The 26,159-nt window shown below is 43.4% G+C and overlaps 1 protein-coding gene across 1 annotated transcript in view; it reads right to left on the bottom strand.

The window, feature by feature from the left end:
* Positions 1-355: 355 nt before the first annotated feature.
* Positions 356-26,159, bottom strand: part of Slc9a2 (solute carrier family 9 member A2) — a 78,890-nt gene continuing 53,086 nt past the window's right edge. The window contains exons 4-12 of the mRNA XM_050134754.1: positions 25,547-25,764; positions 24,892-25,094; positions 14,233-14,322; positions 13,556-13,626; positions 8,562-8,723; positions 7,988-8,084; positions 5,945-6,076; positions 4,119-4,212; positions 356-3,234 (exon numbers count right to left, since the gene is read on the bottom strand). Coding sequence (XP_049990711.1) covers positions 2,861-3,234; positions 4,119-4,212; positions 5,945-6,076; positions 7,988-8,084; positions 8,562-8,723; positions 13,556-13,626; positions 14,233-14,322; positions 24,892-25,094; positions 25,547-25,764 — 1,441 coding nt within the window. The 3' untranslated portion in view covers positions 356-2,860. The remainder of the gene's footprint in view (positions 3,235-4,118; positions 4,213-5,944; positions 6,077-7,987; positions 8,085-8,561; positions 8,724-13,555; positions 13,627-14,232; positions 14,323-24,891; positions 25,095-25,546; positions 25,765-26,159) is intronic.

The following is a 26,159-nucleotide window of genomic DNA, read 5'->3' on the forward strand; positions in this document are numbered from 1 at the left end:
GTTACAACGATCAGGAGAACTCTCAAAATTCTCCAGGTCCAAGGGAACTTAGATTGGGTCAGGTGATGTTTGGACAAAGGAAGTCCAAAGGATGGAGGTGCTTTCTACATTTCAGAAATTCAATTGTTACTCCATTTGAAGAGCTACATTTCTTGTTTTTTTTTTTTTGTTTGTTTTATTTGTTTGTTTTGAAACAGGGGTTCTCTGTATTACTACCCTAGCTGTCCTGGAATTTTCTCCGTAGACCAGGCTAGCCTCAAACTCACAGAGATCCGCTAGTCTTTGCCTCCCAAGTGCTGAGATTAAGGTGTGCACCACCACCACCCAACAAATTTCATTTCTTCACTACCCTTTTTTTTTATGGTGCCTGGAATCAAGTAATTATCAAAATAAGAAAGTACAGAGAAAAGCTAACATCAAATTTATTTTATTGACTTTGTCATCAAACAAATTTTAAAAATTTAAACTGATAATAATTAAGATAAATTACTTAGGTATTTCTTTTCTGAAATGTATACAATGTCGCTCAGATATTTAATGTGATGTTTTCTTTAGTGAAAGCTGATTTTAGTCTGGTTATTTAGCCTGAAATGTCATAACATGCTATTTCATGTTTCTTCTTTCAGAATCAGAAAGGTATTATTCTTTGTATTATTCATTCATCTAGAAAACCAGTAAAAGTATTTGAAGGTGATTTTCAACGTCTGCCTTCCTCGCCAGAAGCCAGTATTGTCACTATGCATCTTTGAAAATAAACATTATAACATTTTTGAGTTCTAATTCTATAGTAAAACCTAGGAAAACTTAAATTTCTTCTCAGAAGGAATACATGGTTTATAAAATATAGTCATTTAAAATAGAGATTTTTTTTGGCACAGAGTTCTAAGCATGTGGCTTTCCAGTTGTGCTTCACACAGCTGTCTATGGATCTGTCTGGGGTAGCTGGGGACGGACATGCTCTAACTGTGCTTTCTTCCCCTGTCACGTGATGGCCTAGCCGTATCTCAAGACAGGAACTCCAGAAAAGCCACATTGATGAGGGCCGAGAGCCTGTCTGTCACACTTAGCATGTTCTTGTTAATTTCTGTTGTCAACTTGAAATGGCGTAAAGTCACCTGGGAAGAAAGACTCTCAATGGAAGAATTGCCCTGCCTGCGGCCCGCCATGTCTGAGAAGACAGTCATTACTGACGATTGCTGTGGCAGGACCTAGCCCACTGTGACCCTCACCATCTCTAAGGTGGGCCTCGCCCTGTATAAGGAGCTAAGCTAAGCAGACGCCTGAAAGCCAGCCTGGAACCTTCCTCCATAGTCTCTGCTTCAGCTCTTGCCCGGACTTTCCTGAGTGATGGACTGCGACCCAGAAGTATAAGATGAAAATAAACCCTTTTCCTCCTCTGCCTTGCTTTTTGGTCAGAGTGTTTTGCCACAGCCACAATAAAGCAGAGGAGGACCCCTTCCACGCTGCTTTGTGACCCTGGCTGTGGCCAAAGGGACTCCAGTTAAAAACTAGAGTAGTGGCTTCATTCAGGATGGAATCCCTGGGAAGTGTGAAAGGATAACTATCCAGAAAACAAATGACAAGTCAATAAATCTACAGCTTAAAAAAACATCGATTTAAATATGAATCTTTAATGGTTGCGTCCCACTGTTTCTCTCTGCCGCACTCCTAGAAAGTACTCCAGAGAATAGAATCTCGTGTAGAAAGACAAATCTACGTCACTACGTCATCGGAAGGTGAAGAGGTAACCAATCACAGACTAGTGCAAAGAGTGGGATTTCTCTCCAAAGTGCTTCCTCCTCCAAAGTCAAAGCCTGAAGACTCCCCATTTCCTTCGACATTGGAAGACGGTGTGTGTAAGTTTTCGTCCTTCCCAGCTTGGAGCACTGGATGCCCTACAGGACAGTTTTACTACAGCAGGTGGTCAGGGATGCTTATGAATGGAGCCACCTCCCCTTTGCTCCCAGTATCACACAATCTAACACCCACGGTCAGTAGTTGCTTCCCCGACTCCCCACTGGCCACGGGATGACCCGATGGGCAGGACTACCCGAAGCTGCCACCAAGTCTATAAACACTCTGAAATTGATTTTGCTAATGCAAATCTTTCGTTCTGGACCTAGAAGAAGAAGGGGAGGTGGAGACTATATGTTACTCCAAAGCCGTGGTAAACACAGGAACAGGGTAAGAGCTGTCTGAACCTCATCGTTTCTGAGTCGTGCAGGGACTTGCAACCTACACTCTGGAAGCTATGCCATTTCATCTGCCTACCATTCCAACCAGTGTGCCACCGCTGCTGCACACCGAGGTCTCTGCTACGGGCACTGCTGTCCTTCACTGAGCGGTCGGTCCATCAGCTCAGGATGGGAAAGGTGGGCGCTGGAGCGTAGGCCCCACCTCTAGCAGCTAACCTTCACCCTCCCCCCTTGGAAAGATGGTCTCACCACTTTTAGCGCCATCCCCTTAAAAAAAAGGTCACTACAGATAAACACATTTTTTTTCATAAATAAAAACTGAGGCATATTTGTAATATATTAAAATTTTCACCAACAAAGGTGTGTTAAAATCTTCAAGTTCTGTCATTCAAGTTCAATAAAGGCACACATATTTTTTTTTTTTTCCTTCAGGTCTGCAAAGAATACATTTCCTAGTCATAAGTCACAAAAGTCATTTTTGTGGGACTTCCTTCCTTTGACTTTCCTCTTGGGATAGATAAGTGCTCTTCAGTGGCTTGACTCTGCCACCCAAAGGATGTTTCTAGAGAGAGGGCTTTATGTGGATTCCACAGTCGATCAGATTTGAGTAACAAGCCACAGCCCTGCTAGCTCAATTCATCCCAAGTCTGCTTTGGCTTTTCCCATCATGGCTTCTCACTGCCGAAGCGGCCTTTCCTGTTCCCTGGTTCTGAAGCCCGTCGCACCAGCCTCGGTGGGGGCTTGGGTGGAACATCTTCAGTCAGACTGTCTTCCCTGCCCCGGCCACACTGTTGGTCTTTGGAGAGCAGTGGCTCTCTCAGTACCCCCGGTGTCTGGGTGCCCCCCTCTTTACTGCGGGGTGCTGGAGGGGTGCTGGCCTGCACTCGTGCAGAGCCCACGTCCACCTCGTTCTTCCACTCCATTTTGTAGGCCTGGGAGGCTTTCTTTGAGAACTGATCTGGCAAAAAGCGCCTGGAGCGAGGATGCAAATTGAGCACGGTGGTCCCGGGATCTGTGTCCGAGTCGCTGCTGTTGCCATCTGCCACAGAACAGAGGAGCAGTATGGGTAAGCAGAGCTTAACAGAGATAGCACGTATCAGAGCGAAACCCCAGTGAGTCCTTTCCCCTCCTGGGGGCCCTGGGGAAAGGGAAGCCAGAAGTCTCACTCTAACTGCAGCTGAATGGCCTTGTAAAGGGAAGAAGTGTGAATAGACCTTCGAGCGATGTCTGGGTGCTAGAGATCACGGGAGGACCAAGGATGAGACCCATCCCTGTCTACTAGCTGGCATCATCAGAGCTGCATGTTTCTCTGCACACTCAGTGGCGACAAGACCAACAGTCACTAAAAGTCACTACCTTGGCTTCCATCTCCAATGCTCCCTGTTTCTCACTCCTCCCTTTATTGCCAGAAGCAGCCTTTAGCCTGTCTCTGGCTTGATGAGTTCAATAAACAGACAAGGGAGGTTGCAGAGGGGTTTAAACTGTTGCTAGATTCCATATTTTAATAAAACGAACCCGAATGTCATCCTGGGATTTACAGAAAGGAGCCTGAAGATTACCATCAAACAAAGAAATAACATCTATAGTCTATGCTATGAAAATTCATTAGCATTACTGTACAAGTGTAAATGTTTATACATCTTCGGATTTACAACCTTTTATTTGCAGTTTCATACATGCACAGTAAAAGGATTTGCTTTTGCTATCCTTCAGGGGTCATTGTGAAAAACAAGTGATTGGATTAGTTAGAATATGCATAGAGATCCATTAAACAAGGTCACGATGCTAAGAAAAGGGAGCCCGATGCTACTTGAGGTTCACCAGTGACTGAGCTCATCCTCAAGGAAGAAAACCTGAACGTTTTATCTTATAAGCATCAGCAAACAGACAGAACAGCATTTCTGCTTCAGACAGAGTCATTACCTTCATTTGGGATCTTCTTCTTCTTCTTCTGGAGTGTCTCTGGAAGCTTTGTATTTTTAGGTAAGGATAAATACCGGGAGGTTGAAGCGGAAGCCTGTGAAAGAAATAGAAAACAGCATTCAGACGACAGAAATGTCACCTACTGTGTATTAGAAGCTAAACTTGGTCACAAAACTCGATTTTTAAAATAGGATTTTAGTCCTTCGTTCCAAAGTTATTTTTTAGATACCATAACCATCAGATTTCGACAACCAAACGCCTTCCAAACCCAATGGCCGACCAATAGAAAGGAAAGAAAATCGATGGGGCCATTAGGAAGGTGAAGGCCACTGGCTCTTAAAGGAAACTGACATCCTCGTCTATAGACGTTATTCATAAGAAAATGTGGAATATCTGGGGGAGGGGAAATATTAACATGTGGTAATTGAAGTTTCATTTATTTCAATCAATCTTAAAATGAAGGAATAGCAAAGTGTTGCGAAATGAAGTTACTAAGATTCTGAACATCTGTCTTTGGTTTCTAGAATCATTTTTGAACGGTAACCGCTGCATATCACACATAGAAAAACCTTCTCCTGTTCATATACTTCTGATGCTCCAACACAGAATCTTACCGAAAATAGGCACCTGTCATGATATACCGTCAATGACTGTGTCATTGTCCATGGTTTCCCTTATCTGCCGAGCAGTCCCTGCCCAGCTGGACTTTGGGGGCAAACTGCACCGTGAATGCTCACCTCCCCTGGCACTCCCGGCTTCTTATATCACCGAGGAAGGTGATTGCACTTGCCTGGCATCAGCAGTTTGGACCCTGGTACCTATTCTTGGATGGCTCAAATGGAATCATGGGCCGCATGATGGTCAAAGGCCAAGGGAGTGTGCAGCAGAGTGCTCGGGAGCTTGTTGCCTAGAGACAGCACAGCTCGCCTAGTCAATATACACACGATGTTCACTCCTCAGAGCCACTCAGCAACATGTCCTCAGAATGGATCTCAGCAGTCTACACAAGTCACTGTATCATTGTCCATACAAAATGGGTCCAGCCATTCTGATTAAAATTATGTTTTGATTATGCCTGCCAGCTTCCTTCTTTGGCTTTTAAAACATCTATTTTCTTTTCTCCAAAGCACTTACTGCATTTATGTATAAAAATATATATGAATATGTATATAACTACATATCTAACTATATATGTGTATATATGTACATACACACACATATATATACATATGTATATATATATATTCGATTGCTGGTGATTTACCTCTTTTCTAGAATAAGAATCTAAGAATCTTAGGCATAGGAATCCATTCATTTTATTCTCCAATGAATTCCATGTGTCTAAGACTGGCAAGGATATAAAATAAATAGAGTGATATAGGCCTATAGACCCTGCACATCAGAGGTAGAGTCAGGAGGATCAGGAGTTCATAAGAATCCTTGGCTATATAATGAGCTCAAGGTCAGCCTGGGTTACAGAAGATTTTGAGTAAATGAAAGAAAAAAACAAAAGAAATACTATAAAAGGAACGAACTATAATTTGTATTTTTTTCCTTTTTTTGAATGTACGTTTCACTCTATTGCCTAGGCTGGCCTCCAGCAGCTCTCCTGCTTCAGCCTTTAAAGTAGTTGGGGCTAGAGGAGATCAGCTCTACGCATGGTAAAAAACGACTTTATTATTTATCCCAGCCTAGGGCATCTGGGAATTGACCCTCAGCAGCCATTCGACCGGCAGAGCCAACGTTGTTCCTTCCTGTCAGCTGGTCAGTGGAACAGCTGAGGACTCTGTCCTTGGAATCTTTGTGCTTCTGAAGGCAACACTTGCCCTGCGCTCGTGGATTAAGCTGCTGTCCTTCCTGAGGCTCTCCCGGAGGCTGTGCCGTCTGCGGATCAGGATCTCCTTGGCCTGCCTCTCGCTGGTATCTGCTGTCAGGTTGTGTCTGTTGTACGATAAGGTCTGAAATGACAACGCACACAGGGCATTGTTACCAAGCAATCCACCATTTCTCCCCAACTTCAAGCGTCACTTTCCTTTGGGCTAACGTCACTGCAGTCAGCTTCTCTGTGGGACAAGACCAAAATGAAAATCCAGAGTCCCAGTGCACTCAGAGTTTGAAAGAATTTATCCTCCGGGAAATCAGTGAGTATGTTTTTCTTCATTGAAAACTGTGAACTTTGTGAATTAGAAAAGTAATTTCCTTCATGAATACCTTGTCTGCTTTCTATGCATCCAGCCATGATTCATCGGAAAACAAGAATCATTTTCAAATACAATCTGTACTGAGTAGAGACAGATTGATGATATGAGTCACACCGACACTTGGTGGCACCACATCCTCAGACTAATATCAGGGCTGTCATTATGAGACGTTCCGTCACCGTCAGCAACTATCACCTCTAAATGAAGGCTACCCAGCTCATACCACATGCAACAGAATTAGTACTTAAGTTCACTTCCTCATAGAATTGGCATGGATGTCTTGGAAACATTCCATGTCCCGAAATATCCTAGGTCCTGCAGGCCAATGGAAAGGTGACATGGTGTCGATTCCACTTCTGTCTCAAGAAGTTTCCTATCTAGCTGGCCATCTGCGTCTAATAAAACCATAAAAAACAAATGCTCAATTAGCTGCACTGCGTAAACCCCATGTGTTATCTGATCTAGAATAGGGCGGGGATAGTAGGATGGTTCTTGATGAGAAGTTAAATATGGGAAGCTCTGGGCCAGCTAACAGGAAGCAGGGGCTGGCTCTAAGTATAGAGAAACAGTCCACACCACACAGGCCATGGCCTGAGGACAGAACCCATGGTTCCGTGAAAGTCTGGAGTGAGTGGATGGATTGAATGTGGGATAGTGTTGGATGAAGTGGGGCTCGGTAGTAGGGGGTCCCAAACTATGTGGAATTGTGGAAACAACTGTTGTTTCGTTTCGTTTTAAAGAGGAGGCTGCTGCCCTTGAAAGAGCTTTGGAGAAATGGGCAGAATAGCATGGATAAAAATAGCGGCAGCCTGAAGGAATGCCCGCTAGGTCTACGGGTGTAAACTCTGAAGAAATGAGGATGATCTCTGCCAATGAGTGTGCCTCAGTTTCTTCATCTGTGAAATGGAGAAAACAATAGCGCCTAGCACATGAGGGGGTTAAAGGAGTCAAGAAAAACTGTGCTAAATGACACTTGGAAAATGGTAAGACCCTGGGGTCATTAGCATGTCATTAACATATGGTTTGAATATAATTAGAATAGGTTATTAACAATGGGAAACCAGTAAAAAAAAGGACTCTGAATATATGAAGAAGGAAATTGTAGCATTTTTATGAAAACAGAGTTGTTATATTTACAGTCTAAGCTATAAAACTTTTTTGAAAAATTCTGTATTTTGTTATCTATATGTGTGTGTCTGTGTGGGCATATGTGCACGTGTGCAGATGCCCCAGAGGCTCTGGATTCCTCTTGAGCTGGAGTTACAGGTGTTTGGGGGCCACCCTGCATGGGGGCTGGAAATAGAGGTCAGGTCCTTCTGGAAGAGCAGAAGAGCTGCCGAGCTAATGGCCTCAGCCCTAGAAAGTACGTTCAGATCTAAAAACAATCAGATCATAACAGGCCCGCACATCAGTCCTTATCTCTTAAACGTAAGCACCCGAGCCCCCCTTGATTCCTCAGCTGAGGTGTCTGGGAGAACTTAGGAAGTCTCCAGAATGGGACACCGGGAGAGAGTCTGAGAGAACACCCCATGTGGCGCTCACAGGGAGTGGGGGGCAGTGATGTGGCGGGGCAGGTGTGCTACAAAGATATCCGTTTACAGTACCCAGCTGGAAAGCATATTGTCAGCCAAAATCAAGTATGTACTTTGGTGCATAACTTTTTCCTACCCGCTGGCGGATTTGATAGAGGTTCCTTGATAGAATGTCCCTAATTTCGTCCATCTCGCCTGGCGTGAGCTTCCTTATTTTCTCTTCACGGCAATCGCTGTAGAAGTTTAAGAGGGAAAGGTATTTTACCTTTAGCAGTGTTTCAGAATCATTGAATTTCTTCTTTGGTGTTAGAACATTGTTACTTTGGAGTAAGATTACAGTTTTAAAAAGGAGTGATTAATGTGACCCGGCTGAGAGAACTGTAACTCACTTTCAACCAGTACTGAACTTCCAAGGCTGATATGACAAAGGCAGGAGGATCCTCAACGTGACTGTAATTTTGGACTTGGCATTCTCAGTATGGCACAGCATAGGGCATAATATGACGTGAAACATGACACACGAACACCCAGAGCTGTCTTCCAACCAGAGTCTCAATCTGCTCTGGGATCCTAAGCCACCACCCGAGGACTTACATCAGCAATACTATTATTACCATCCTAATAATACCGCTACTACCACAGGCTTCAAAACCGCACCAACGCCTACTTATTGACAGGGAATTAGCGTCACTCTGCAAAGCGATACTCACTTAAGAGATGCAAACGAGGGGACAGTGCTTATCATGCCCGTCTCTGCCATCTCGATGGCGTGTTTTATCTCAAGCTTTTTGTATAAAGACACGATGCTAGACTTGGGTTGGTTTTCCCGAATCAGGAGCTTCCGAAGGTATTTGTCATCAAATTTCTTAAACCTATAAATAAGTAAAGTCAGAATTTGAATCAATGAATATCTCATTGAATAAGAAAACTAGTCCTGAGTAAAAACATGGAGAATTGAACTGGTCTTATCATATGTATATTTTTATATATGCTTTTATCTTTTCATATATATGTGTGTGTATGTATATATATATGTATATATATATATACATGTGTATACAGTGTAACTAACAAACATCCAAATGCCGTAAGCCACGTATTCAAACTGAACCAATCTTCCTAGCCCTCCGCCGACCTCCACCAGGTCAAACTCTTCAGCACCCTGTGTAATAGGTCTCTTCTGTATTTCATGTCACGGGCTGACGTGTCCCAGCAAACGTCCTTCTGTTGAGGTCCTGATTGCTAGCGCATCTAGAACTGAGACTATATGTGGAGACATGCTCTTCACGGTTATGATCAAGTTGAGATGAAGTCAATAGGGTGGGCTCTGTTTAGTGTGACTGGCGCACTGGTAAGAAGGGTGCATCTCGTCGCAGACACATGAAGAGACATGCATGTCACAGAAAGCCCTGCCCTCTGCAAGCACACCACAGTAGCACCACCTTCCCTTAAGGTGAATACATGGAAGTTGGAAAGCCTGGATCCAGTGTGTCCATCCCATCATAGCCACACAACCATCATATCTATGAAGTGGTAGGAACCAAGGAGAACAGCTGTAAATAAGGTAGTTATTTCACCCCCCACAAGCTCTGACAGGATCGACTGACTATCATGGAGCCCAGGGCAGCAAGAACAAGTCCAAGCCCCACCCAGATTAGCCCTGCCCAGCCCACTTGGAGCTTCTTGACTCACACAATTTAATAATAAATGACTGCTATTTTGATCCACTGGCTTTGAGGATGGCTTGTTACCTAACACCGCATGCCAGTATACAGGTAACAACAACATTCAACAAATAATCCTTGAGAAAGATGTAAGTATGTACCATTGATTCGCCATCAACCCAAAGAGGTTTATTGGCACAGCTGTGTCATGAATGAAGCCAATGTGAACCAGCTCTCTTGGCACTGGCCCTTTGTTCTAAATACCGGAGGGATCTGAATAATTAAAGGGCTACCCTGAATACACCGTGCTAGTGACCCACTACTATCTGAAGGCTGGGTCTACTCCTTCTGATGTTTATTTTGAATTCTCTGTTTTAGGCTCACGAAGTCAGGATTCTCAACAATAATACAAAGTCTCCAGCACTTCTCATATGACTATTATTGTTTTAGATCTCTTCCCGGAGATAAAACAAATGGGAGAGTGAGCACGGATGGGAGAGGCAGCTGTTCTCTGCTGCACGGGGCGTGCGTGTTTTCTTATTGCTTTCTTCCCCTTCTCCCACGCCTCTGCCAAGCTCCACACAGGTGTTGTCTTTCGCATCATTGGACTCCCGGTTGCGGGGCCTGAGCAAGGTCTCCACTGCGTCACCTTTTCATTCTCCTCTCAAGTGATCAAGAGCCTCGAGAATTCTCCACCAGGGCCAACAAGATTTGCTAACACTGGGGCTCTGGAGGACAGGGAAAGACACCCAACATGCTCAAACCATGCCTTCTTCTGTTTGTACATTTGTTTTAGCGGTGGCAATGGTTCTGCACCCACCGAAGAGGTTCTGTGTGGAATTGATTTTAAAATGGTTCGTGTCAAAGCCCAGTCTCCCACACCCACTTTTCCGGTGATTGTACAGTAGACGTGAAAATCAAGAAAATGCTTTGCAGTTGGTGTGGTGATCGAACATGGAAACCTAAAATGCTTGTGGATTGGTTAAGACTATTCGTTCCTGATTCAAAAGGACAAAAAAATGGCAGCAGTTGCTTCCAAATATAAGCCAAATGTTGGCACAGTTCTTGTTCATGTCCACAGTGCAGCTATGGCTTCCTTGGGAAGTCTACCTGCAAGACATCCATGGACCTCGGAGACATGAGTTGCCTGAGACACAGGGCACAAGTACTCCCTCTGACCTTCACCTGAATTCCACTTCCAACTCACGTGATCACAGCCTCACCCCTCCCCCTTCTTGGGCTGGTGAGGATTTCTCATCAGCTGGGCACAAACTAGAGCTATCTGGGAAGAAGAAACCTCCACGGAGAATATGCCTTCATAAGATCGGCATTTTCTTGATTAATGATTGACCTGGTAGAGACCGGTCACAGATGGGTTGTGCCACCCACGTGCAGGGGTTCCTGGCGGTGTTAAAAAAAAAAAAAAAGCAGGCAGAACTAGCCATGAAGAAGGAGGGCAGAAAGCAATGTATCTCCATGGTCTCTGTTCCTGCCTGGAGTTCCTGCCTTGACATCCCCCTCATAGTCCACTGCAAGCTAAAAGATGAAACTCTTCCCTCCACACATTGCTTTGGGTCCTGGTCTTTTTTTTTTTTTTTTTTTTTTTTTTTCGAGACAGGGTTTCTCTGTGGCTTTAGAGCCTGTCCTGGAACTAGCTCTGTAGACCAGGCTGGTCTCGAACTCACAGAGATCCGCCTGCCTCTGCCTCCCAAGTGCTGGGATTAAAGGCGTGTGCCACCACCACCCGGCTTGGGTCCTGGTCTTTATCACAGCAATAGAAAGCCAAATAGGACAGCATCTCTTTTTCCTAATAGTGCCTAGGGGTTGCTGACCTAGTGTGCACTTACACATGTGTGCACGCTCCCTACTTGGATGCAGCAGGGTCGGGGGAGGGGGGACAACATGAAACCTCAACTTGGCTTTTGAAGAGAAACACGCTAGTCTGCATCACGCCTCTCTCTCAACACATTGAGAGGGTACCGATGGGAGCCTATAGGAAGGAAAGGTGATTGGGTCAGAAGAGAGAAGATGAAACGATCGGGAAAGAGGAGGAGAAAGTCTGTTTGATTGGTTTGGTGCATAGGAGGGCCCAACTACATGAGGAAAGTCTTCGAGTGTACAGTAGGGTTGGAGAGAGAACAAGGCAGGCACAGTGGGCTGGCTTTAATCCCACAGGCAGAAAAAAAAAAAAAGAATGTTTCTCGAGAGAAATAGCCATTTGTTCCGAGTTTTACACTGCAGGTTTAGTCGGCTTTATTACCTTGTGCTCCCAGGTGGTTAACTGGGTGTCCTGCCTGTATAAAAATATCTTTCCTTGATTTATGAAAAAAGGCTAAGCTCAAGGGAGCTTCTAACATCTATAAACCTGAACAGTGCTGGAAGCTTTGTAATTACTTAGGCACTAATATCTTTGTAACTGATTGAATTAAGGATAAGGATCTCACCTCCTCCCTTTCTCCTCTCTCTCTCTCTTCTCTCTGTCTCTGTCTCTGTCTCTCTCTCTCTCTCTCTCTCTCTCTCTCTCTCTCTCTCTCTCACACACACACACACATACATACCTGCTTACTACATGACTACTTTGCTGTCTCTATTATATGAGTATACAACTCTGTGACATATACATCTTATGTTTCCCAGCACCATGCTGGGCATGAGCAAACAGAACCATTCAAAATCTTTCCACTTTACATGCAGAGATCATCAGGTAGCCAAGTTGATATCAAGGAGTGCGTAGTGGAGTAAAATGTCTGTGAGTACGTTAGGGAAGCAAGAGGACACATCTTCATATGGTCTAGAATGTGCCCCTCTGACCTCCCCTTCCTGCCTACACTCTGCTTCCATCAGCCGTCTGACCTAGCCAGTGATAGACGCACAAATGTTCACAGGTCGTCCCATGAGAGAAGAGAGATTCTATAATGTTCTATAAGAAAAGAGGCCAACACGTGGCTGTTTCTGATAACCAACATGGATGACACGAAAGTGGCCAGGGAAGAGGGTACCCACCACAGGCTCTTATAATAGAGACAGCAAAGTAGCTGGTGAGGGGTGGATCCTAGGACCCATGTGTCAAACATAGCTGTCAGAAACCTTCACTTCTTGATCTCGTCACCCTGTCTGCTTTGTTGTTCCGACCTCAGTTTGTAACAACCATGAAGACAGGCAATAAGTTGAATCTCACCACTACACCTGGCCTTTATTTAAAAAAAGTAAACTTGTGTGTGAGTGTGTGTGTGTATGCATGTGTGTGTGTGTACACGAGTACTTTCCATAAACACAATCTTTCAGGTAAGTGAATACCTCAATGTAAGCTCATTGGTTTTCTGCAGGTTTACTGTTATTCCCTGGGGCTGTGAATCTCTACCTCTCCTATGCCCCTTACCCTTATAAGGCAGAATAGACACTAATGGAATCCTTAACTTTTAACTCATTGAATGGGACTCTTGGTTCTTTTGCAGTGAGGAACAACGACAAAGGTTGGCTCCAGCCCAGGGATCTGCATGGAAGAGCTGTTTGACTGCTTTTGAGGACCCTGGTTAGAGGTGACAGAAGATGTCTTGTCCTTTAGTGGACTTTCTTCCATCTTGCAGCCTGAAACGGGTGACGCTGAAGGGGCTATTTTGCCCCAAGGGCCAACATGGAGGCCACTCTTGGTGAGTTACTTTACGCTTGGAAATGTGAAGTTGAGCTCTCATCGGCTTAGCCTGAGTCTCCTACTTCTGGCTATTCATATATAGGGAGATAAACTTTTGCCTCCTTTATAACAATTTTATATCTCTGTTGTGGCTGAGACATTGTTGTTGTAGTTGGCACAGTCTCTAAGTAGCTTAGGTTGTTGCCCTGGAACTCATGTAGAGCTTCTGGCCTTAGCCTCCATTGTTCTGGGATCGTAAGAATGGATCACCACACCTCTCTATAGCTAAGTGTCGCCTTAAAGGACACACAGTAGCACAGCATAGTATTCACAGCCTGGAAGATCTGGCATACTTTGTTTCTAAGAGTGACCTAGAACTGCTCTGATGGGGAGTTCCAAGGCCTCTTACTTGTCTCTCCAGAAGTTGTGACCCCAGTGTCCACAAACATCTTCAATTCCAGTCTTCACATGGTCAAAAAACTGCAACAGAGGAAAAGACAGGCTAATTCATTCCCTTTTTCTGGCCATTGGTCATTTTCACTCTTTTGCCATAATACCTAACTCCAATGATACGCTTTTTTGTTGAAAGCCATAAGCTGACTTTTTGGTTTGGGTTCTGTCGTTTGATGCAGGGTTTCTTCGTGTAGCCCTGGCTGTCCTAGAACTCACTCTGTAGACGAGGCTGGTACTGAACTCACAGAGATCCGCCTCTCTCTGCCTCTGGAGTGCTGGGATTAAAGGCATGCACCACCATCACCCAGCTATAAGCCAAAGATTTATCTTCAATTGTTTGTGTGTTAGGCAATGTTTTCATTACTTTCATCATCCTAAGTATGATCACAACTTTCAAAATTATAAGAAATGGGTAGCAGAAACATCTTTAGGTTGAAGGTTTTATTTTCCCTTAGCTGGTTCAGGTCTTTAGCAGACTTGGACTGGATATTGTGGGGTTATGACAAGTGCATCTCCCATCACAGACCATCCAAATGCCTCCCAAATGCCTACCAGAAATGCACAGCAGTGCAGTACTGTTTCTGTGATTACTACAAACATTCATTGTTAAGTTCTTCATCACTCAGCACCTACCCGACAGTGGATCTCTTCACTGACGGCTTGCTGCTTCTTATTGGCTCTCTTAACATCAAGAAACTCCACCAGGGGTCTGATAGTTATACCCTGCACAAAAAGATGGACCCCAATACATAAGTCTTCTTGTAAGAAAAAAAGTTCAACTGCAGTTGATCGTCTTCTAAGAATCGCCAACCACCAACAAAAGCTAGCTCATTGTCAAAAGTTAGATAGTAAACACAAAACTTGGTTATTCCTTTTCCTTTCCCCAGATGTCTTACTTTAGGAAGATCTTTTTCAACATAAAACAGATTTGGAAAATAAATAGAATAAACTGAAAAGTAAGAAACAGTGAAGTTCCGTGGAATCAGTGGGAATACTTACTGTATTACCCAGAGAAAAGCTCTCCAGTGAATCCTTCATTTGCTCTTTCTACTGAGACAGTTCTCACTGAACTGTTTTTGCATGCTTGTCAGGGAACTTGAACATCAGAACACAGAGATGCCAAAGAACCTTGGCTCTAGGACTTTGGGTCTAAAAGAAGGTCATCTCTATCACAACACAGTTACATAGTAGGCGGAAGAGGAGTGACAGACAGACACAGGGAGAGAGGGCAGGGAGAAGGCCTAGGAAGCACCCAGCAGGGATCTGGAAAGGTGAGGGCATCATCTGGCAGAGACTTCAGAACAGTCAAGGAGCAGCAGCCAGAAGTAGTGCAAAGACAATCTAGGCATACCTAGGAGTTAATTTCGAAAATGGAGGAAATCACAAGCTGTTGATTAAACTGGGGGTAAGGGATAAAGGAAACCCCATATTCTGAACAAGGATCTCTGCAAATTTTTAGCGTCAGCATGTCAGTCAATAATGAAACATTAAAAGCATCCTACTTAGAGGCACAGAGGGCAGAAGGCACTAGGTTCTACTGTTGGACAAAGCTTTGCTTATTGTTCTACAACCAGAGTTAACAGACAAAAGGCAAGACGTGCTGGCAACAAAGTGGCAAGAATTTGTTGTTGATGGATAGTTTGTATTTTTGTTCTAAACCCTGAGACGATCTCTTCCATATAAAAGAGCAAGAAAAGGACTAGTATAAAATCAAGACACACAATCCATTTTAATAGTCCATATTAAAATCATATGGTATTTTAAAAAGCATAAACAATAATCACATAATAAAAATACTTATTATGTAATACCTCATATTATGACTACATGATGTGTTTGAGTAACTATTATACACTACTATATAATATGACATATATACTAGGGGAAACTATGTACATATAAATTCATATATTAGATGTATTCCATGTGTATATATTCATGTATATATAAAGCCTTATGATACTTGCATAAAACCCATATGTAGAGAATTGTAAAACTTAACTGAAGGATATTAGAAAGATTAGAAATTTTAAAATGCCAGACTGATTTCCAGAGTGGTTGTACGAGTTTGTATTCCCACCAGCAATGGAGAAGGGTTCCGCTGACTCCACATCCTCTCCAGCATAAGTTGTCGTCAGTGATTTTGATCTTGGCCATTCTTACAGGTGTAAGATGGGATCTCGGAGTTGTTTTGATTTTCATTTCCCTAATGGCTAAGGATGTTGAACATTTCCACAAGTGTCTTTTGGCCATTTGAGATTCTTCTGTTGAGAATTCTCTGTCTAATTCTGTACCCCATTTTTTAATTGGATTATTTGGAATTCTGATGTCTAACTACTTGAGTCTTTATATATTATAAAGGTCAGTCCTCTGTCTGATGTGGGCTTGGTGAATGGCTTGGCAGACTTTGGGGCCACTGGCAGTGGCACCAGGATTTATCCCAACTGCTTGTACTGGCTTTGGGGAACCTATTCTCTGTGGATGATATCCTGCTCAGCCTAGATATAGTAGGGAGGGCCTTAAACTTTCCTGAAAGCAATGTGCCTTACCTCTCTGGGGAGTGGGTGTGGGGGTAGGTGGAGGGAATGGGAGGAGGGGAAGGAATGGAAACTTGGATTGGAATATACAAAAAAAAAATAGTTTCTTTTTTTAAAAAATAAAATAAAATAAATTTAAAAGTGCATTTAAAATTTAAATAAGATACATAGATTACAATGACATTTTCTTAACTAATGTCTATACACAATATTTTAATATATTGGTTAGGATGTGAAACAGAACTTGAGCAATCTTTAATTAACCTATAACAGCAAAAGCACCCAGATTTTTTTTTCCAAAAGGAAAATAAAAGGGAATTTGCAGACACAACACAATCTACCAGCTCTGGTCACCTCAATTATGATATTGGCCCCCAAAGAGGCAGGAAAGGTGTGTGCAGGAGGAGTGCCGGGGCTTTGGCTCGGGGTCTATAGCACACATGGGAAAGTTTGTGGTTTTCTCGACAAGAGGAGGGGTCGTGTTGAGGTGTATTGTCTGCCATTTGATTTCTGTTTCATCTTTCCATCTCTGTTTAGATGTTAAGAAAAGTTCATGGGGATGAGTTGATACAAGCTCAGGCTAGCTCAAAACTCACTGTGTAGCCCAGGATTGGCCTTGAAATTGTTTCAGTACTTCTGCCTCAGCCTCTTAATTGCTGAAACTACACTTGTGAGTCATCACTTTTGGCTTGTCCTTTAGTATTTAAGGATGGTTTAGATAGCATAATACCTTAACACACACATGCACACATATGTGCACACACATGCACACACACACAAACACACACACATACACCCTCTTCAAGGAAGTAATTGGTTTTGTTCCATCAATCCAGCACAAACATTTCTCTAGCACCACTTTCATTTTCTATTTTTTTTTTTTTTTTTGCTTTCTTAAGTGAAACTTGGTTTTCACCAGATTTGATATGAGCCATCTCTTGTGTTCTATTTGTACTTCCGTCTGCCACTTGGAAAAAACACAGGCGCTAATAACAGTTTCCCAATCAACACGTTCTGGAATTTTTAATGTATGCAAACAAAAATGAGTGCAGTTGTGATGTTCAGAGACGATCACTCCACTGAGGTCCTTGCCCCATAGAACTGCAGCTCAAAATAAAAACAAGAAAAGCAGTGTAATTCTTAACATCAAAACATTAACATATCCTGGAGACAATAATTGCTATTACATACGTCTCTTCCCCTTTCATTTCGTCAGTAAATAAAGGCGAATATCCAGAATTTGAAACCACAATGTATTAAAGCAAGGATGGACGTGGGCCTGCCCAGTCCTGACATTGGTTCCTACTAGACTGACAGACTGGAATTCAATGAACTAAATGACTAGATGGCACTGACCAGCTCTAAGAAGCAAGTGTGGATATGCCTAGAATAACTCCAGTTTATAAATGTATAACATATATAAGTTCACAATTAATAAAGAAAATGATGCATCTAATTTAAATCACATTCCCTTTAGTACATCCTCATCCCTGGAACTGTTTGGTTGTTTTAGGACACTAAGTAGGAGTCATTTGTTAGGCACTGTTTGGTGTCTGTCCCTCTCTCCCTCCTCCCTCAATCATCTATTCTGAGGTAGAGCATGGAACGTGTACATACCATGTCTGGTTAATCAGGATAATTTATTACCCATCCAAAGCCCTTGGTTTGCAAGGACAGAGGAAGGATACCTCTGATGGGACACCAACTTTATCCCTTTGGAAACTTTTTAATTTGGGTTACCTAGGAAGCAAACTGATAGAACTTCCAAGAAACTTGTTACTACCGGAAGGGGGGGAGGAGGAATTAAAAATAAAAATCCTGAGTTTACCAACAGCACGCCAAAATAAATAGCTGCAAAGGGCAAGCAAATGCTCACCTGCCATTCAAGTTTGACGCAACAAACAGGCACAGTGATGTCCTGACTCAGATTCATCTAACTGCAAGGACATGGAGAGTCACTCAACAGTGAGATTCCCATCTTATTTTATCTCTGCCTCGCTCCACCACTCCACCTCTGCTTCCGCCAATGAGAGAAGAAAGAGAAAAGGCTAATCTGTTGATTGGTTACAATAAACATCCATTCACAGGGAAAAAATGAGTTCGTTCTTCCAAGTTGTATTAATACTGACAAAATAGGGAGAAGGGTGCCTTATATTTCCTTGCTGATTTGGCAAGGATTTCCCTAGAACACTCGGAAGAAACTTTCCATTTATTAAAAACTATCATTGCCTGAGTGAGGAGATGGCTCAGTGGGTAAGAGTGCTCTAGCTACACAAACTCAAAGACCAGAATTCAGGTACTGTAGAAACAGTCAGGCGTGGCCACATATGTCCATAAGCACAGTGCTCAGTGGGGAGCTGAGACAGGAGGATTGCTGGGCTTGCTGGCCACCAGCTTATGCAAAAACAAGGAAAAGTCTTGGTTCAGTAAGGGACCCTGTCACAAGGTCAAGGGAATAAGACAGTGTGGGATGATAGAGGGTGGTTCCAGAAGTCCTCCTCTGTCCTCTGTAAGCATACCTAAAGATATACACACATGCGTGCACAACACAATATTTCACACACACACACTTCACTCCCATGTATGGACACATACACACAAACATACTCACACCACACATGACTCTCAAAAAATATACACATACACTCAAGCCTGTCACCGTCATGGCCATGTTATCATATGTTCAGCCATTCTCACATTAATACATAGATTGCCAAGATCATAAAACCAGGTTGTGGGAAAAAAATCACTTGAGATGGACACAAACAGAATGAAAGTTCTACAGTGTTCCTGGCCCTTGGCTGCCCCTGGTTTTCAGCACTTACCACCTACACAGTGGTCACATGACTCTGTTAGAGCTCTGTCTTCTAATAAACAATAACTTTCTCCATTGTGGGCCACAAAAACCCATCCATATTATACTATCTACAAGCAAGCAAAAGTGTGGCTGAAGCTCTCATCTTAGAAAACTTGAAATATAAACCACCCATGTCAAGTGGCCTTGGCGTATGACGCCTTCTCGAGAAGATCTCTTACCTCCAGTGCTCTCCTTCGGGTCAGTTAGTCAAAGGGTCACCCTCACCTCATCAGAGAGCCCCTGTGAGGATGGCCACTCCTCACTCACGATGCTGTTGCTTTTTTTCGGAGGTTAAGGAATCTTCTCCTTGAACACCCTCATCCCATGGCTTCTGCCTCTAACCTCTTTGCATCTTCCATCACCAACTATGCCATTCACTCTTTCAGGTTTATCCTGTTTCCTCAACAATTTATCAGTTCCCCAATAAGCCTGGGTTTCTAGGCTCGGCATTCAGCCCATTTTTACATTTCTTTCCTCATGTATGAATAACCCTTCCCACCTCATTTTTTTGAAAGTTATCTATGTAGGTTTACTCCACAGGTGGGGGTCTCCCATCCATCTGGCCTCCATCACAAATTCCTTATCATCAACTTCTGGATAGCCATAGAGAAATTATTTTCCACCCTACAGACTTAATAATCCCCTAGTTGTTCACCACTAAATTAACCCTGATTGCTCAGGCAAAACCACTGGGCAACACACATCCTAAACAGTTTACCATGTAATTTTCACTCTTTTTTAAAAATGGATTATTTTACTCATTTTATTTAGGACTAGATTAAACATTCCTGTTATAGCAATTAAACATAGTGATTTATTTAACAAAAGAAAGCACATTCTAGGGCTCCCACAATGCTTATGCAATAGGGAGCACCATCAATTCAGTTTGGCAGGCAACATGAGCAAATATTTATTACTCAGGGCACCATGGGTCCCTGAGCATCCCCATGTTCTTGCTTGTATAAGGAGTCTTATACCGGGGGCCATTCCTGAGGGTGCTTGCAGTGAGAAATCTTGAAAAACAGAATAACATCGCCCTCCAGAGACAGTGATAAATCCCTAATCTCCGCTGTCCTCCTGTAAAGCAGGCTGGTACACATACATATGTCCTTCATGGGTCCTTTGTGTCACGTCCGTGGATCCAAGGGCTAAGGAAAAATGACACACAGCCACGCAATGTTCTAATTGTTGCTTCTACCATAAATAAGAAAGTCTCCTGCCTTGGTGCCGGCAGACTGGTGTCTCTCTACCCACCTGCTTGCTTCACAGTCTGCAGAAGGATGTAAGTTACATCATCAACCTGCAATAGCGGCAGAGAGCGGATGGGCTGCTGTTTTTACATTTAGTTCCTTCTCTTCCAGCTGTTGAGCAGATTTATAGAAATTCTTGGGATCTTCTGCATGATGGTAGGGATAATAATGATTATGGCACCCTATCTTTTTGTTCAAATGGAAGTATACTGAAGGACACCAACTTTTCACTTCTATTATTGTTTAGCCTAATATTTTACATGAAATCATGAGGTCAAAACTCAATGCCAGATATTGTACTGTGTGTGTACATGTGTGTGCATGCACACACACGCACATGTTGAGGGCTGCAGACCCCTGGCCCCTTGACTTTCTTTGCCTGCCTCAGACCCGTTGCCTGCTGGAGTGAACTGAGCAAAACAACTTGTTTACATGTGCCTGCAGCTGCTCTGAGCACGAGACCTTGATGGCAGGAGAGTGGTTTCTGGTGAACCTGTGATTGAAAGATCCTGAGAGCTGGGCGTGGCCAGAGCCCTATATAAGCTGCCCGTGAGCATAATAAAGTTGGCATTCTTGTATCAAGGATGACCTGTATCACTGTCTCTGTCTGTGTGTGTATGATTTTAAATCTTTAGCCTAGTTTACAGCTCATGTACCATCCCATAGTGCAGGCACTAGTGTGTGTGTGTGTATCTCCCTACAATATTTGAGAGGGAGTCTCACAATCTATATTCCATAGCCAGGTAAATTGAGACTGAGAGAACTTACATGAAACAAGGTCAAGATTGACTCTATTCAAGTCTTGGTTTTTCATTCTATACCCCACAGTTGTTAATTTGTAATATAATTTTAAACCACGAGCAACAGGTCATGTTGTGCATGAGTAACATTACTAGTTTTATTGAAAGGAAATGAACTCAGATGTCTAGAAATCAAGATTGTTCATTCATTTGCTCTTCCACAAGTAATGCTACACCCAGTGGCATGATAATGTGCTACTCAAATTAGCAACACGATTTAGGCAATGTTTAAATTATCGTGACAACTTACGATAAATAACAAATCATGTCACATGTAACCTATTTTTGAAGGCAGTCATAACTTGATATCTAGGACTGAAGAATTTATCCTTCAAGAAATTATGTAGTAAGGAGAGGGAATTCAATCTTTAAATTCAATAACGGGGGGTTCCTAGGGAGATGGCTCAATGGGTAAGGGCACTGGCAGCTCTTACAGAAGACCCAAGTTTTCATTCCCAGCATTCACATGGCACCTCATCACTGCATGTAACTCAAGTTCCAGGGGATTCGCTACCCTCTTCTGGCCTGTGGGAGTACCATGAATGCATATATGTGGTGCACACACACACACGCTTATACACAACTAGATTATTTTTAAGATTGAGTAACAGTTCCAGCAACAGCAAAGCTGTCATTTAGAGAATAGGTGCCTTACTTGAAAGGCACAATTTTATGCATGGACTTGTAACTAGGTACTCTATGGTGGCACGTGTCTTTCGTTCCAGCACTCAGGAGACAGAGGCAGGCAGATCTCTGTGAGTTCAAGGCCAGCCTGGTCTACAAAGTGAGTTCTAGGACATCCAGAGCTGTTACATTTCTCAAAAAAAAAAGATTTCTCTTTAGGTTTATTTCACTAATCTATTCTGATTAAAAGCAATCTTTCTTTTTGAAGGATGTGGGTGTAAACTTGCATGCACATGCATGGGCATGTGTGTGTTTGTAGTGTCTGGAGAAACAGCGATGAGAGCTGTATGGGAAGAAGAGAAGTGGGTCATAGTCAAGTGGCGTGCACACACTGGAACAGAAAGGGAACACGAATAGAAAATGGAGAACTATGGTCACTCCTTTCCTATGGCCATCAGAATGAACTTGACCAAGCGATCCTTTAGTTTATAATGGGAAAGCCTAGCCTTGGTACACTAGCATGGCCTAAATACTGAGCCCTCAAATGCCTCTTCAATAGAGGGTTAGTTAACTCAACGTGTTCACCACACTCAAAGCAGCTGATGCAAGGCTCCTACTGTCTGTCTGTTGCCTGAGTCCCTTCTTCACCATTAGGACCTTAACACACACCTTTACCCTCATGCACAAGCACTCACATCACTCTCCTTGCTTCTACTTTTGTCCCCCACATTTCACTCTCACCAAAGATCCAGTGATGTCGGTTCAAAGCCATTCTCCTGCTCCAGAGCTTCTCAATCCCTTTCAGTTAAAAGCAGAATCTACCTGAGCTTTCTGAACTCAGCAGTGTGTGCCTTCATCTCCCTGCTCCAGGGTGGTCATCTGGAACATCACTCCTGTTCTGAATACTTTCTGTTTTAGGATTGAGTGTCAGCTCTCCCTTCTACCTTGAATGTTATTTGACCAGATGCCAGCTGGTTTCATATCCTTCGTACCTTAGATTCACTGTTAGTTCCACAAAGGACTTCGCGAATCTTACATTTCTGTGGCCAAAATTATCTATCCAAGGTGCCTTAAGTTATGCATGTTTACTGTAGCGTCATTGATAATAGCCTAAGGCATAGAATATGAAAGCTCAGGGCAGTGCTGCTCAACAGAGCCTGTTGCCCGAGGCTGTTGATGACTTATAGATGATTAGCTGCAAGTCAGCAAAGAGATAAATTTAGATTCCCACTTCCAAACTGTTGCAAGCCAAAAGAGCAAGTTTGTCTGTGATATTAAATATCAAATATTCATACACATTTTACATGCCCTTAGTCCTATCACTCAGGAGGCAGAGGCAGACAGAGCTTTTGAATATGAGGTCTGCCTTGTCTACAAACTGAGTTCTCAGCCAGCCAGTTACACAGTGAGACCTTGTCTTGACAAATAGAACAAATCAAAGTGAGTGGAAAGGCATGTAATATAGGTAATTGGTCATTTACTTTTATTTCTTGATTGAGTCTGAACCCAAAATAAGTCAAAATTATTACTCATAACTCTGTATTCGTGTGTTAATATGAATCATCTATGTATGCATTCTATGACTAATGGTATTTATTTTAATACTTTTTTCATATATAGCGTTCCAGCTATAGATATGCATTTTTATGCTTGATAAGACTAGTGACTAAAAACTATTAAAATTGGATGGAGTGTCATGTCCTATCTTCAATTAATGTCTTTCTATGAAATAGCACCAGTTGTATTCAATAATTGCACCAAGCAAGCACATGATGCCTGGGGCAGAGAACTGACTTTGTACTATAGGCACTTGAAAACTTGTACTGGGGACTGTGGTCCTCTCCCGGTGACCTAGTTCCTCATCCCACTAAGATGATACAATTCTATTTTTGTGTCTGGTACTCTGAGATGACAGTATCTGTTCTGGGAGGAGCGGCCTCTTGGTTCTGTGCACTGTGCAGCTAAGAGGGCCTCAAGGGACAGCCAGGTAATCAGCTGGTCTTGGAAGAAGACGAAAATCCCTACCCCTTCCTGGTCTATATTCACATGCATTCTGCCCTAGGCCACAGTGGGAGGTGAAAATCCAAGATAGAATTGCTTTGTGTCACATTTTATTCCAAATGTGTGAGGAGCAACTTGAATGGCTTGTTGCAAATGTTCCATAGACTCTGAAGAGAAAAGGTGAAGTTAAGGGAACATTCCTCCCCTCAATACACAGGGGATGTGTGTTGTCCCCCAAGTTTAAGGAGGGGATTCAAGTAGCCCACCCTCCACTCTGGCCAAGAACATTCTGCATCCAGGAAACAAGATCTCCCTCCGCATATGTGCTGGAATGTCCTCCATCTTGGTTAAAGCCTCCACCCCTGCAGGCCTTTGCTCAAATGTCATAGTCCCCACTTTTCCCTTCTATGAGCATCAATAGAGAATTGTCACCGACCCACTGCCTATGTCACCCTCTTCACTCCTGATCCCTGTCTTATTTATTATATAGCATCTTCCACCTTTAAGTATATCCCATACTTTACTATTGAGTTTCTCTCCTAGCGTATACCACACTCCCCTCATCACTGGCAGAAATGGGAGCACTGCAGAGGCAGGAATCTATTCTTATATTTTGCTCAGGCAAGAATTCTTAATTCGGACAGCGGTGCAGGTCACAGAGCACAAGACAAATAAATATTTGTTAAACGAATATGCACAAACTATAATCTCCTAGAAGCTGGCGTATTGAGTAACTGGCAAAGGTGGACCAACCCTGCTTACTGCTTCCCCACAGCGTGCTGGACTCACCATTCCCCAGCTCCAGACAAAGCGCTATCAAAAGCCAACTCCTGTCAAAGAGCTGCTGGAAGGTCATGGCTCAGAACCACCACTTAACAAGTACGTTTACCAGATCAGGGAGCAAGGCAAATGACAAGGATTAGGGCTGGGGCAGGCACCTTTTCAGTTTCCAGCAGTAAACACCAATCTCCGAGCTGAGTTTCCTTAAATAACTGTTTCCTCTCTGGGGGCCAAGTGACCAAATTGGACTCTTGTAATGTCTAATGCAATCCAACACGTGAATCCAGACAGGAAGTATCATGTTCCTTGTTCGAGTGACTCCCAGAGCTTCAACACACCTATGCCACTTTGCCTCCGCCACTACAGCTGGGTGACCAGAAAGTGCTTGTCTCCTGAGGAAGGAGGGAGAGACTCTTCTAGAAGAAATAGCTAGCCACACTCACCAGGATGAAGACCGTGAAGAATATAACAACAATGGCGGCCGTGATGAAGAGCTTCTTCCGGGGAAACACGGTAGCAGGGAGGAGGAACACCAGCGCGAAGCAGATGGCACCTCGCAGCCCTCCGTAGGCAATGATGAACTGGTCCTTGAAGGTCAGAGGAATGGTCCGGAACCAGTTAATCACTTGAGTCAGCACAAAGACACCTTTGGACAAAGAAAGACCCAGAGAAAGCAGACTGTGTGAGTATGGACAGGGACAGACAGGGACAGACCGGGGAATCTGAGTCTCCGAGTCACTATGACTCTTCAAAGTGTGCGTCCCATCCTGCAAGTCCTGGGGACTCCTGGGTTCTTGGGCTCTCATCACTTCAGGATAATGTGCTTCTACCCATCAGAATTAGAGACATAAAGAGAGACTCATTTTATCTACAGTAAGAGCCTTGAGAGAATATATAAGAACAAGATAAAGGGGGGAAGAGAAAATGAATTGGGGATGGGAAAAGAACAAGAAGAGGAAGAAGTCAGTGGGAAAAGAACAGGAGTGGGGAGTAGATGAGGAAGAAGAAGAAATGAAAACCAAGAGGCAGCCAGAGCAGAAAGAAGCCCCACTGGGTCTATGCCACCAACTGTTCATTGAGCTAAGGACTGCTCCTTACCCAGTGCCCGCCAGATCAGACAGAAGGCCAGCGTGAAGCAAACAAAAGCCCAGTTCCACTCGTGGTTCTTCCCAACGGTGGAAACACCCATGAAGATGAAGATCAAGGTCTCGCTCACGCTGCTCAGCATCTTCATGAAGTACTTGATGGTCGTGTAGGACTTCTGAGACACGTTCTCCTCCACGTACTTATTCATTGTCATGGCACACGCCGTGATTCTAGAGGGGAGATATAGCTTAGATGTAAACACAGACTCAACCACAGTCAGAATACCAGGGTCAGCCCCTAAGCATAAAACAATCCCTCTGCTGGCTGCTTGTCCAGAACCCTAAATAATCCTTTGACCTCTGTTCATCTCCTGACATCCAAATTCTCTGAACAACCCATGGTCACCATCACCATCAGCCCTCCTTTGAGCACCCAAACTTTAAAAGTTCAAAATAATTTGAAACAGACTATCATCCTATAAAAGCAACTCTCCCACTTGTATAGACTTTATTCCTACATTATAACAGAAACCTTGAACTACAGCACAAACCCCTCCGCTCTCTCAGGTTGCACTGGGCTTCTTCCCTGCTCTTCTTCCTCACTGCTGCACCCCCTTCTCCATAGA

Source organism: Alexandromys fortis, unplaced genomic scaffold, assembly GCF_014885135.2.
Source record: "Alexandromys fortis isolate MF-2015 unplaced genomic scaffold, M_Fortis_MF-2015_v1.1 scaffold_20, whole genome shotgun sequence".
In the NCBI taxonomy this organism is placed as follows: Eukaryota; Metazoa; Chordata; class Mammalia; order Rodentia; family Cricetidae; genus Alexandromys; species Alexandromys fortis.